Source organism: Rhinolophus sinicus, linkage group LG09 (assembly GCF_036562045.2).
Source record: "Rhinolophus sinicus isolate RSC01 linkage group LG09, ASM3656204v1, whole genome shotgun sequence".
NCBI classification, from domain to species: domain Eukaryota; kingdom Metazoa; phylum Chordata; class Mammalia; order Chiroptera; family Rhinolophidae; genus Rhinolophus; species Rhinolophus sinicus.
In genome coordinates, this window is record NC_133758.1 from 52,360,937 (window position 1) to 52,375,686 (window position 14,750).

At 36.6% G+C, this 14,750-nt stretch overlaps 1 protein-coding gene across 4 annotated transcripts in view; it reads right to left on the reverse strand.

The window, feature by feature from the left end:
* The window catches only part of PIEZO2 (piezo type mechanosensitive ion channel component 2), a 436,624-nt gene that overhangs the window by 99,176 nt on the left and 322,698 nt on the right, over positions 1 to 14,750 (reverse strand). For all 4 annotated transcript variants that reach the window (XM_074340379.1, XM_074340380.1, XM_019713452.2 and 1 more), the window contains 6 exons: positions 13,310 to 13,458; positions 10,182 to 10,412; positions 6,184 to 6,307; positions 5,217 to 5,500; positions 3,707 to 3,855; positions 1,426 to 1,599 (listed from right to left, as the gene is read on the reverse strand). In XM_074340379.1, the coding sequence (XP_074196480.1) occupies positions 1,426 to 1,599; positions 3,707 to 3,855; positions 5,217 to 5,500; positions 6,184 to 6,307; positions 10,182 to 10,412; positions 13,310 to 13,458 (1,111 nt within the window). The remainder of the gene's footprint in view (positions 1 to 1,425; positions 1,600 to 3,706; positions 3,856 to 5,216; positions 5,501 to 6,183; positions 6,308 to 10,181; positions 10,413 to 13,309; positions 13,459 to 14,750) is intronic.

The following is a 14,750-nucleotide window of genomic DNA, read 5'->3' on the forward strand; positions in this document are numbered from 1 at the left end:
AAATATTTACTCTTGCTTCTTTCCCAGAATTAGGAAAATAAAATCCTACTAAGTGACCACAGTCAACAGATTGTTCTCTATGGTTTTCTAAAACTGAAATTTAAAAGAAGTCATTTTATTTCTATATGTATCACAATAATTTCTAAAACAAATTATGGACAAATTACAGTGATGGATATTTAAATAAGTAATGGATATTTAGTACATTCTTATTAAGTATATATTATATCAGAATTATAATATTATATATTGTATCAATATATAAGTGAAATGATATTCCTGAGAACACCAACTTAGAAATAATAGTTTCTTCTTATGTATAATAAAATTTTTTCATAATGTTAACTTTAGAAATTCTGTAAGACTAAACACAATAAATTCTATCAGACACAAGTGACATTTTCCTACACTACATATGTGTACAATGCACATAGCACATACAAAAAATGGACAAAACAGGAAGAGAACAGTTGGATATTTACAGGAACAATAGTGCTGGCATCAACTTAATACAGTGAATTGATTATTCTCATTTTGTGGGCCCTCTTTCCTACAGTATCTACTAAGGAGGTGGGAGAGAGAACAGAAAGCATGACAGTTTATCCCACCTCTGAGAATATTTCTTTTTCTTCATCATTTTGACTTCAATGTAGGAGGACTCCAGAGACAAAAAAATACTGTGAAGTGAGCATTATTAGTAAGAAAACTACTTCATTGGGAAAGAGCTGCTAAAAAGGTGGGATATATATCTTATGTTGAAAGTTAAAATTTCAGAACTTTTATATTAAACCCTTGCATGAAATCCCAAAATACCAAACTGGAGTGAGTCCTCCAAATTCCTTAAGGTTCCAGAGGATTTTTTTTTTTCCTACAGAACTAGAAATGAAATCTCATGTACCTAAACTACCTAAACTCTTCTATTAAACTAGTAGATTGTAAATTCTATCCTTTTAGCTAAGGTTCTTTATTTCCAAAATGGAAGGGAAAATTCACCCATCATCTTGTGGTAGGCTCTCACTCACAATGACTTCCTTACTGGTTGTCTGCACAATAAAAAACTCATCCTTGGAATTAGCTAGATTCTGTAAATATTCTAAAGCACATCATCAGTCTAAACACAAAATACACATCACCAATTCTAAAGTATTTTGGTCTGCACAGCTACTCTGAATTTACTCAGTGACTACCAAAGTCACTTTATGTTAATCAGTCATGTCATTACCAATTGTTTCAGAAAATGTCATCAAATATCCCACATTTTTTTCCTCTTTTTTTTTCACTCACAGGTTGATTGATACTCATGGAAAATTCAAGGTTGAAACCCTAACTTAGATTATTGGCTTCCTGCAAGGCAACCAAGGGAAGATGGGGAATTAAAGCTGCCTTCCTGACAGCAAGAGGCATGTGCATCTTGCGATCTCTCACCTGTAGATGGCGCTGTCTTCTTTGCTGGGAATGGAGTTTAGGTCTGTTAGTTCCAGGAACCGATCATGGAAATAGTGAAGGTGTAAAATGCACACCAGCAGGAAGGAGGTTGGGATGAATATGCGAGTGAATAGTTCAGCTACGGTGAACTGTTTTAAACCAAGATCCTCAAGCCTGTAAAACAAAACAAGACTAATAGCAAGAACCTTTCTTAGGCAATCAAGACATAGTCTCTTCACTATAAATTACATCACAGTCTTTCACCCTCACCAGGTACATAATATATTGCATCCCCCTCTTCCATACATGCCATTTTGACTTTTTCCACCAATCCAACTTATCCGCTTTTACAGTGCTCATCACAACCTCGATATGGCCAAATTCAGTGGCTGCTTCTCTATCTTTAATTTTGCCTCTAGTCCTTTTTTGAAATAATTCTGGCCTTCATGCCACCACACTGTCCTGGTTTTCCTCTTCTGCCATTATCTCCTCTTTTTCTATTGGACCTCCAGATGCTGAAATATCCCCAGGGCTCAGTGTTGAGTCCTTCTCTAGCTTATTTTTCTCCTAGGCAATCTCATCCCATCCTGGAGACTTATACACCATCATCACACCAATGACTCAATGTGCATTTACAGCTCAGGCTTCTCCTGTGAACTTGCATACTCAAATGTCTACTGGAAATTGGTTGTTTTGTAGTTATTTCATATTTAGTGTTTTCAAAATAGTGTTCTTGATTTCCCTATTTTCCTCAGCCAAGCTGTTCTCCACTTCCTCTTCCCACTGGAGTCTCCCCTGGTACAACCGTCTATCCTGTGCCAAATTCCAAAATCAGTAGGTCTTCCTTGTTTAGTTTTTCGCCTTCACCTCTCATTCATTCACATTTCCTTCACCACCTAAACATCTCTTGAATCTGTGCACTTCTGTTATCCATCCCTACTACCACCTACTCTAGATGAATCCACCATCATTTCTGATAGGACCACTGCTATTGCTAACAGGTCTTGCCTCCTGACACATCACTTTTTCTCAGCCGGTTAAGGGTGTGTTAAAGACCTTTAAAAATTTCACCAAGAATGAAATACAAACCACTACTACCAAGATGCCATGAATGTTCTGGGTGCCTGTCTGAACTTTCCCACCTCTTCTCTTTCCCCTCTCCCCCTTGCTTCTGGCAGGAGCACCTTCATTCAGTTCCTCTTATGTGCCAAACTCTGTCCTGCCCCAGGGCTTTTGCATTCGCTGATCTCTTAGCCTGGAATGCTCTTGGGCATCCCAGCTCCCAACTCATACTTTTTTTCTAAACAGAAGCTCCTCTTATCCTTCAGGTGGTATTTAAATGACACCTTCTCACCTGCCCTGACCAGTCCATCTATGCTTAGCATCCCTCATTGTTTACTACCCCAGCCTGTTTTTGTTTCCTTCACAGACTTGTCACAATTTATTAATTTATTTGTACATTAAGTAGATTTTTTGGTTTGTCTCCTCTACTCAAAAATAAACTCCAAAGGGCTTAGATTCAATTTGTCTTGCTTCCTGTTGTGTTGCCAGGCACAGAACAGTGTCTGGTACACAGAGGGCATTCAATAAATATTTGTTGAATAGATGTTAAATATGTGTTAATCTAGCTACTTGGTGATCCTTTCTTGTTAAACTTTTCTCTTAGCCACCAAAGTACATTTAGCTCTATACCCAATTCTGGTTGGATTTCTAAACTAATTCCAGAAATTCACAGAAGCAAATTAGAAAGGGTAGAGTTCTATTACATGCACAGGAAAAAAATATTTCATCACTAGCCTTTAAGCACTTAAAGAAATTTGTTTTTCTATGGCATCAACTACTCTTTAAAATCTTAGCACAAGCTACATAAATGAAGAGAGGCTGCTGCTTTAAATTATGAGTCCATGAATCCACTGATGAACTGAAGAAGTGAGCTCCAATTTAGAAAGCAGAAAGCATGATTGATTAAGTACTAAGCAGGTGTGTTTTACATGAAACTGACATTAGAAAATGCCATTTAATTAAAGTGGGACTGAAACTTCACTTTTTGGTCAATTTGCTTTAGTCAATATTCACAGAGTCCCTCTCTGTGCCAAGTTCAGGGCTAGACTGAGAGAACTCAAAATGACTAAGACATGAATCCTGTTCTCAAGGAACTTATAGACACTGATGACATCATGTTTTAATCAAATCTTCCATAAAAAATGTTTTGAACAATATGCATCCAAGTCTTCATCCTGTTTGTCCCTTTCACAACCCATTGTACACAACAATTACTTACTTTTCTTTTTTCATTCCAGTCATATTTTGCCACAGGCCTGGGAAGTTTTCAAACTGATATGTGTATATAAAGATAAGCACCAGCATAGTGTAAATAACCACAGACATCCAAAAATATTTAAGAATTTTTCTCCACCATTCATAGTGCACCTGAATCAGACATTGAAAAAGAAACAAGAAAAAAAATGGTTAGAGGAAAGCTCACAAAAATACCTGGTTTATTCGACTAAGACAGGCAATGATGTTTACAAATACTTGAAAATAAAATCTGTTTCATTTTGAGTTTTTGAGGTTCTGTTCCTCATAGTTGCATGGATCTGGACAGGAACCCCAGTACTACCAGAAGTTGCTAACTGTGTCTTTGGGCGTCGCTGGACCATATCGAGCTTCGGTTTCCTCCTCCATAAGTACCTGCTTGGGGAGTTGTTAAGAGGATGAAATAATAGTTATAAGGCTTTCAGCACAACCTCTGCCCTACAGGAGTCATTCAAGGAATGGTATGGTAGGTGCCGCCATCACTGTATTTATTGCTGGGAGAAAACTGTCAGTTTTTAAATTCAAAGTGGTACTTTGTGATTAAAAATGTGAAACCACCACAGAGAGAAGACATGTCTCTTTACCATAAGCCTGTGGATATTCATTAGAGAATATCTACCCTGAATTTTAAAAAGTATTTCAAAATTGTATTGATTTCAGTTGAGATATTTTATCTCCACTTTTACTATACTCCTGTTTATTGTAGTTGCTTTGTGTGTTTTGTTGGTTGCCTCCAAGAATATTTTACTGTTGCACTTATTTCTAACATTGGGTTAAAACAAATATCATTAGTTAAAATTGAATTTGTGGAGAGGTTAATTAATTATAATATAATCTTTTATAAATTAATGAAATACTAAAGTAGTTGATGTGTTATACATATACAGTGTTTCCCCGAAAATAAGACCTAGCCGGACCATCAGCTCTAATGCATCTTTTGGAGCAAAAATTAATATAAGACCTGGTATTATATTATAAGACACGGTATTATATTATAGTAAAATAAGACCGGGTCTTATATTAATTTTTGCTCCAAAAGATGCATTAGAGCTGATGGTCCAGCTAGGTCTTATTTTCAGGGAAACACGCTGTATGTATACACACACCCACAGTTTTTGGATTCCAAAGTCTAAAACACAAGTATCATCCAGTATTTTACATTATCCAGCCACTGTTCTTAAAACATGATTCAAAATTAATCTAATTATATAGGCTTCTTCTTTTTAATCAAGAATTTTTGAAAAACTCATGAACATTTTTTTGACTTTTTAACAACCTAAGAATTTAAAATAATGAACAAGCTATAGATAGTCTCTTCACATTATAGAATTCTTAATATGTAATGTTTGAATCACATGTCAATCATACAATATGTTTGTAAGGTTATAGTAAATTTAAATCTCATCAAAGGAAGCTCACATGTATTTCTGGGTTGGGTATGAGGATTGAAAAACAGAGGACAATTGTTTACCTACCTGATACAAGGCCACACAGAACAGAAACAGCACCATGTAGATGATTTTGTACATCACAATTTCACCCTCAAAGCTGACAAAGAAGAACATTCCTCCACAGACGTAGATCCAGTACTTAATGAACATGGCTACCACCAAATTGCCCAGGACTTTCATGATGTCCTGGTCATCATCTTCCACTTCCTCCTCCTCTTCCTTCTTAAGCTCTTGATTCTCCTTTTTCACTTCCTCTTCTTCCTCCTTCTCTTCAGCCTCTCCTTCCACTTGTATATCTTGTTCGTCATCTTCAAAATAGAAGACTGTGCTGTTAAATGTAGCAGGTTCCCTGACCAGAACCGTACTTTGAATGGGGGAAGGGGGGCATTTGTGGGACATAGAAGCTAGTATTTTATGTGTTACTATGTGATTTGAATGATTTTAGATCGTTCTAGTAAACAATGCAGCATGTGTAACTAATCATAGTCAATTTTTACAACCTTTCTGAGATATAGTTTAAGAAATAAATTTGGTAATATTTTATACTAATATTTTATAACACTCATTTCATTTCCAATATCCATTAATAACTTTAAGTAGGATCTAGAAAAATAAATAGGCAACAATAACACAAATCAAAACTATTATTTCAATTTTGAATTCTGATTCAAAATTGAAATAGTAGTTTTGTGGCTGTTATAGTATTACCTTAAAGAAACCATTTCATTTCTCTGCGTCTGTTTCTTCTTCCCTTATGTGGGAATCACTTTTGTGAGGATCAAATGACAATGTTTTCAAAAGCTTTGTGTGAACTCTCACGTGTACTCTAAATCTTAAGTACTATAATACTGCTATTTATCACTCCGAGTTAATGTTCAGCTTCCATCTAGTCTGAAGCATAGTGGCCTTTCTGATATACTTTGGGGGCTCTTTCTCTGTAATTCTGCTGAGCACAGAAATATCCAGTCACACACTGTATGCACTAATTTACCTTTTTCATCAATTTCCTGAGTTTCAATTTTGACCTCAGATAAAAGAGCCTCCTTTTCTCGAAGGGCTTTTTGCTCTGTGAGATGCTGCCTCAGCAGTAGCCAAAAAGTAATGGTGAAAAGGATCTGAAAGTAGAGAATTAGCAAAACAAAAATTAAGCTACCATTTGAAGTATAAATACTTTTCAACAGATACAAAATTTTCTCCACATTTCAGTGGGAGCACAATAAATAAACCTTCTGTTTGAGACAGAGTCAAGCATTGGCTTGATTTCAAAAGAAAGTCACTGGCTCTTAAATCCCCTTTCCTGAGGACACTACCATGCAAGTTGAGTTCAAAGAGTACATTCAGCGTTGTACAAGGCCCTGGGCAAGATGCACCAGAGTCCAAATTACTTTCATCTGGGCCGGAAATCAACTTTGGCAATTGGTCTCCGTCAAGGTGCTAGTCCTTGATTTCCTGTCCTGACTGTGACATCAGCACAATTGTAACAGGAAGACATGCTTCTTCTATAATACTCATTGACTCTGCAATGTTCCTTATTTGGAAGAATTCTGCAGATAGGAAAAACATTTCAACCTAGAAAATATTCTTAATATTCCCAGTGATTTCCCAAAGCCGAATGAAGAATTGCTCTAAGTGCTTTGTATATTAAAATTTGTATATTAATGTTTTCTTGAGGGCTAGGAAAAAATTACGACTTTAGGGAGCTCCATTCTTCAAGTACCAGAGGGCCTGGCACATAACAGTTTTTTGTGCTAGCTTTATTGAGGTATGATTCATATGCCATACAAGTCACCCATTTAAAGTATACAATTGATTGGTTTTAGTATGTTCACAGAGTTGCACAACCATCACTGCAATCAATTTTACAGTAATTTCATCACCCCCAAAAGAAGCCCTATAGCAATCACCCCTTTTCTTCTCACCTCAGCCCAAGCCAACCACTCGTTTACATTTGGTTTTCTATAGATTGCTTAATATGGACACTTTCTATAGATGGAATTACATAATATGCACTTTTTTGTAAGTGGCTTTTCTTCATAATGTTTTCAAGGTTTACTCATGTTGTAACATATACTGATACTTTGTTCCTTTTTATTACTAAATAATATCTGATTGTATGGATAGACAACACTTCATTTATCCTCTCTTCAACTGATGGACATTTAACTTGCTACAACTTTTTTTGTGGCTATTACGAATAACATTGCTATGAGAATTCATGTACAAGTTTTGATATGCACATAGGTTTTCAGTTCTCTTGAGAAATGGAATTGATAAGTCTTATGGTAACTCTATATTTAACATTTTGAGGAACTACCAGACTATTTTCCAAAGTGGTTGCACTATTTTATATTTCCACCAGCAGTGTGTGATAGTTCCAATTCCTTTACTTCCTCATTAACACTTGTTAGTGTCTGTTTATTTATTTATTTTATTTAATTCTAGCCATCTTTGTGGACGTGAAGTAGGATTTCATTGTGGTTCATAGTAGGATTTAGTAAACATTTATCAAAGAAATGAAAAAATAAATATGCAAATGATGAGTCATTTTCACTTTGAATAACTTCCCACTTATATTCATTAATATCCACTTATCATTTACCTTCACCATAAATCAGTGCCAATAAGTCATGGTAAACATGCTTAGGGCCTAATGAAACCAGCATGCCTCCACTTCTGAAAGCCTGGCATTAAACTTCTGTAAGTCACAGCAAATTGAACTATAGTTGCAAGCTGGGAAACAAATCTGTTTCTGTAATGCGTATGTAGAAAGCCTAAGAATAATTGGGAGCAGATGGGACATTTTTCCTAAAGAAGTGTGAGTTAAAAGCCAGGGTTTGAAGGCAGCAGTTGATGTGATTTGATGGAGCTGGGAATGAGACGCTCTAGAAACTGAAGAATGCTGCAAAGTAGCTGAGTCTGGCTCCACTAGAGGGGTTCAGACCTTTGAGGACCCAGGTTATATTCTTTCTTTCTTTCATTTTTTATCACAGTGACTCATCTGGTACTCTACGAATAGAATGTGTTTAATAATGCGCTTTGACTAATGTCATAGTGATAGATTTTATGATCTTGGAGTTGTGTCGTTATTACCTGTGATGAAGCCTTGCTTTTTTTTTTTAGCTCTTGGGTAACATTAAAATATAAGTGCAGACCCTAGTTTCCCCAGAATTACATTTTTTTTTACAGGTAATAAATTTATTTTCCCCTTGTGGGGGCGGAGCCCCAGGGAGTAGTTTCCAGGCTCTCGGCCTCACATAGACAGGTGCTGGCTCAGGTAGTAAATGGCCAACTGTGATTGCATGGCCATCAGCTGTGGCTAGTTGGCCGTCAGCTGTAACCAGTGAGCCATTGGCCACAATATAACTGCTGTGGCTACGCTAGCAGAGAGAGGAAGAAAGAGAAAGAATGGGGGCTAGCAAGAAGATGGCGGCTGGGCTGGCAAGCGCGGATGGCGGTTTGCGGACAGTGTGGATCCAGCCTCCAGTGAGAGTATAGTGCCGCCAGAGAGAATATAGTGGTAAGACTCCCCTACCTATGGCTCCGTGGGTGTTTCTTTTTGGCCTCACCATATCCTGCGTTCTTGTATGGGGAGCGGGACCAGAGACCCCGCAGACTTCCCCGCACGACACCCCTCCTTACAAAGAATGGTTAATTTTAGATTAGACAGGAGGTAATTCAACTAGTTAGCCAGCATGCATTTTTAGACGTCTCACCAATATTTTGAGCCACGTTACAATGCAGTTACACAGTCAAAGGACAGTGTTTTGAATTTCTCTTATAAAAACAAAAACAAAAAAAACTAACTTACCGCTTTGTGTATGTGTGCTTAAGGGGAAACACAGGGAGGAAGTAAATGAAAGAAAGGAGTGTCAGATAATGGTGATGTACCAGTAAGAATACTATGTGGGATTTTAGGCATGGAGTAAGATTTGGGAGAGAAGGTGGGACTAGGGTAGGCATGGGAGTTTCATATGAATGAATGAATAGGAAATGAAGTTGCCACAGTTCAGAAACACAGGGGATTATGATCTAATTCCTGTCATTAGCATTTACTTGTTAGGAATTTTTTCCTTTACTCAAATAGCCTTCACCAAAAAATCTGTGATGAGAACCAATCCTCAGTGTAGTATACTCAGCACCCCACTTATGCCTGACTGCCTTAGTTATGGGATGGTTGGTGATCTGTAAAATAGGTATTTGCTCTTAGAAAAGGGGATTTCATGTGATGTAAATGAATGCCTCTTTTAGAGAGTAATTTTCTGCCTAAAGGAGAAAGATTTTCAAGTCTCATTCATTAATTACACGTGATTGCTTTTACTGTCTTAACACAAGTCATCCACACAAGGGGAATGTGTGTTCAGAGTCTGCCACTCTGTTCACAAAACAGATAGAAAAGTTGGGGCACCTAATCTTCTGAATAAAAACTATTAAAATGGACCATGAAAATAAATGGGTAGTGAAAGATTATGAACTTTCTAACCATAGATGAAGGCATACCATGTAATCAGAAGTAAAAAAAGCAAGTGTCATTTTAATTTTTGCTGCTAAAAACCTTTTTTAGGACATAATTGGAGAAAAAATATTTTAACTAATAATCAATGATTATCTTTAACTGCAATGTGTTCAGCCTGTTTTTCAAATAAATATAGGAAGTCCTCTTCGATATATTTCACATTCTACTCTCCTATTTCCCCACATAATTTCTCCTATACTGTAATTTATATTAAAAATAACTTAGACTATATTTTTTCTGAGTGGAAAATATTTCATTTTAAAATAAAATCTGAAAGCATGGTGTAATATTTGTTCGTGTTGAAATTATAGAGACCTCTAAGCAATATAAATTGTTTCTTATAGTTTCATATCTTCATTTTTGTAAATCAGTGAATATTTGGAACCTATTTTTGTAAGGTTTTGCTTGAATATGACTATTAGGATTATTGTGGTTTTGTTTTAATGTTTTGTTTTCTTGTTTTCCTATTTACTTACCTTTGAGGCAAGTTCTCCTGGCTCTTTCTTTTCTAAAAATCCTGTGACCTTTTTAATTTCCGGAAGTTCAAAACTCCATATATACTGTAATATCAGCAATAGATTTGCATAGACAACCATGAAAGGAGAGCTGATCATGGCATATTTTCTTCTGTTGCGAATCATCCAAAGAGTGCATGACCAAATCAATAGCACAAAAGTCAACCAGCTATGATAGGTGATGCTCCACGCCTCAGGAAAGAAAGGAAGAGAAAAAACAATGGTTAACACAATGCATAGTCCTCCGATCTGGTAAGTTAAAAGTTATCAAAAAGAAAAAGTCAATAATATTCAAACCAAGGAGAGAAGAGAGTTGTGGTGAAATCATACAGACAGATTCCAACCTGTGGCATAGGGAAGGGAAGGAAGAGAAGAAAAGACTGATTTTTCTGAGAACAGTGTTTTCGACTTCCTATAGGGAATACAATTAAAGGCAAGGGGTCTTCATTTCAAGTCCTTTTACCTCTAGCTCCAAAGTTCTTCATCTTTACCCTACTTTACATTATTAAAAACAACTGTAACTGTTTTGTCTCTTTTTTTTCCAAACTACTAGGTTAGAGTCAACAGTTATGGGTGATGAGTGAAGGTGGCCCACAGCTGGGCTCAGAAACGAAAGCTTTGGGAATTATGTTGGGCTTCAGGGATTACTCTTAGATGATCCACGAAGATATATGTGATAGAAATTAGAAAATGAACATGAGGAAGATGTGTTAGGCTTCTGCACAGCCCAAACAATAGAGCCAATTTAATTGAAAGCCCAGCCTCAGCTTCGGTCCTATAAAGGGTAGGACTAAAGAGACCTCACACCATTTGGACGAACGATACATCTTTTTCCATTCCCACTAAACTTCCAAAGAATCAGAAATGTATCTAAAAGGGCAGGCAGCTACCAGTACAATCTGTAAATCAGGTTCATGAGTGTTATTAACTTCAGGAAATCTACCATCTAGTACCATAATCTTTTATACTAAATTTTTGTGAAAAGACCTTTAAAAACATTTTTTTTGGATATGTTTGGGGCTAATTGTAATCAATCATATTCCTGAACATCATTAATTATCAAGAGTTAGTTGTCAAGTCTGAAATGTTTTACAAGTCTGTTTTGCTTTTGGAAAGCAGATAAGTATTAAGATAAATGAAGTCAATGTGTAACAAACAAATATTTCCTCTCAGCAATTTGCAAATTTGTCCTAAAGCACAGCTAGCTTTTTAAAAGGAGAATTATTTAAAATCGTTAAAAAATGTAAGTATAAACTAAAAATTAAAATTGCTTTTATTAAAATTAAGGTAATGATTGACAACTATGATCAAGTCTGAATTATGTTCATGAACATATTATTTCTTGGAAATAGTGTTTATCAAAGTTTAGGTAATATTTAATGAATTTGCATTAAATAATGTATTTATTGCATTTATTCCAATATGAAATGCAGATATGATTACCATTTTTTTGTGTGTAACTCAGGAAAATAAATTCATAGATATCATAATTCCAGCAGATTTTTTTCCCCCTGCACACTATTCTTCTTTGGGAAAGTGAGAGTAGAAGAGGGGGAAAAACAAGTTACGAGGATTTTTTAAAAACTCCCTTCCTCTTTAAAGCCTAAGTTACATATGCTTTTCAGTTGTGGTATTTGGGAAGTAGACTCGGCATTATGTTGCTTCCTATGTTTATATGTTCAGTGTCTGGATTTCCTGACAGTTCAGTATACTCGTACTTTGTATTTTTGAATAAATACATATATTGTTCTAAAAGACTTGGCTCCTTGGGACTTCTCTTTCTGTCTGTGATTAAAAGTCTGCTGCAGTGGGGAGCTGCCATGGAAGGCAGGCACTTTTAGAGCATTAATACTGTGGCTCCGCTAAAACAACAGAAATAGCACCAGATAAGGGCACATCTTTAATGAAGGATCTGTTCTCTAATGTTGTTTTTACAATAGATTTTTTCCTAAGTAACAGAATGTGTTTTCTAAAAAATTTTGTAAAGCCTTATTTCTTTACAAAAAGAGACAAAACTTAACTAGCTTATTTTTAGAGAGGGAAATAGTGTATACACTGTTGATTTCAGAATCAGAATTGTAAATTGTGTTTATAATATGCTTGATATTTTAAAATCAGAATTTTGCTGTAGTGCAAATTAAAAGTTGATATATAGAAAATATCAAGAAGTACCCAAAGAGCACAGAATTAATATTATTCAGATAACAGAGTTTATAATTGTCATAAGATCCTCCTTTAATTTTGAGGAGCATTCTGTTTCCCAACGGTTAAATATTGCAGTGGTCCTTCCCAGAAGCTGAAATTGAGTCACACACAGGTTCATTTGGCAGACATCTTGACTGTGGGGAAACTGTGTTTAGGTATTTTTTCCCCTAGAGTTATAGAGTATTTTCATTTTTTATCATCAAAGATGTCCATGGGATCTCACCGTTGACCACATAATTAGGAAGAGTTTTGTGTTAAATAAGTGTTAGGTTTCTCAAAAATAAACCAGATTTCTCATGAAAGTTTGTTTTTAGGAATGGTAGAAATTACACTTTCTTTTATCTTTTATATATAGGCCAAAGGACTGTTTTAGGAGTTGTGATGCTAGAGATGGAGGATGTACCTAGAGGTGAGTAGAAACATGCACAAACTGAGCGCTCACAATCGGAAAAGCTCTTGGGAACTCTGGTTGCTTGATGTTCATATTGGTAAAACTTTATTGCAGCTGAGATACAATAAAGTCTAAGATAGGATGTGAGAAAGAAATAAAAGCAATCTGTGTTAATCTTGAACATCTTCAATATCCTTAGGAAAACTACCCAATATGTCCTTTTAAATTGGCAAAATAGGGGACAGTCTCACTTGATAGGCTAGCTTAGTAGAAATGTATTAATACTTAAAAGGAGGCTGAGTAGAAAAGGACATGATTTTGAAACTTATAATATAAAAATCCAATGAAAAATTAACATAACGAAACATTCTCCGCCAAGACATTGGGCAGATTAAGATACTTGTGCTGCCATGAGTTGGAGGGTGGAGCTTCCAGCCTGTGGGGCCATGTGCACCATTCCTCTATCACACATGCAGTGGCCTCTCATACATACCATCATAGCAATAAGGGCACAGATGTAACTTTGTTTCATAATAAACTGGAACACAGAGACCATGGCGTGAACTTTCACACTTCGTTTTTCTTCATGGCTCCTTTCCTCTTCACATTCTTCTTTCTCATCCTCTTCTTCCTCTTTCTTTTCTAGATGGACAAGTATTTTATATTGCTATTTATGCAAGTATATGAATTTTGTATAAATGTCCCAAGCAGTTCAGCTCATGTATGATTTTAGCATAGTCTTTTATTTAAAACTTCAGAAATTATTTCCAATTAACAAAGCCCTTAGAATCCAAACAGAATCATTAAGTTCTGCTTGGTAAGTATAATGGGACCAGGCACTCAGAAATCACAGGAAGAAAATTTGGATTTGAGAGAGTGTGGAGTGAAGGTTCTAAGATGGTCACCAATGATCCCCACTTCCTGATATTCATACCCTTGTGCAACATTCTCCTTGAGTATGGGTGGGACCTTTGATGGGCTTTTAACAAATAGATAGGATACTTGAGAAAGGATGGAGTACTACTTCCAAGACTGAGTTTAAAAAGACTGGCTTTCACCTTGAGTACTTTCTGTCATCACTTACTCATTCTGAGAGAAGCTAGCTGCCATGTTGTAAAGTGCCCTATGGAGGGGCCCAGGTGGCAAGAAACTGATGTCTCTGGCCAGAAGTCAGCAAGAGCTTCAGGCTTGCCAATGTCAGTAGGCATGGAAGCAGACTGTCCCCACACAAGTCCTTGGATGGGACCACAGCACCAGCAAACAGCTGGACTGCGGCCTCATGAGAGACCCCGAGCCAGAGAATACCAGCCTAGTCACACCTGATTCCTGACCTGTCCAAACTGAGTGACACCAAATGTTGTGTCAAGCAACTAAGTTTGTAACTCAGTAATAGATAACTAACACATAGAGTATACAGGGTATGGATACAGAAAAGGTGCAGAAAACCAAAAAAAAAACAACCGACCAACCAACCACTTTGCCAGAATGAGCTTGGTGGCTTACAGTTTCCTTTTAGGTCACGCTGAGGCAGAAAAATCTTACTGAGGATGGAAAGATGAGGTAAAAGGAAGAGAAAGAAAGTGTGGAGGCCTATGTTGAAGAAGAGACCTGCCACAGAAAAGTACTAGCATAGGTGTGAAGGATTTCTCCTTGGGATCCCTCCTACAGTTGTCAGGAAAGCGATTTTGATTTCACAGATGAATTGATGAGTGATACACTAAGCAACATTCCTTTTCTGTCTTCTTAAATTAAATAGGCTACATAAAAATGGGTTATATCCCACTTAGGGAGTTTCTTAGCACTATGAAGAGGAAGCACAAATCACTGAAAACCCAGTGACCACACGGTCTCGGAAGTTAGCCCCTAAGGGGGCTGAGGTATTTCCTCCTGCAGAAGCCCATCCCTCCCATGCTGGGGTGGGAAGAGCCTGGAGT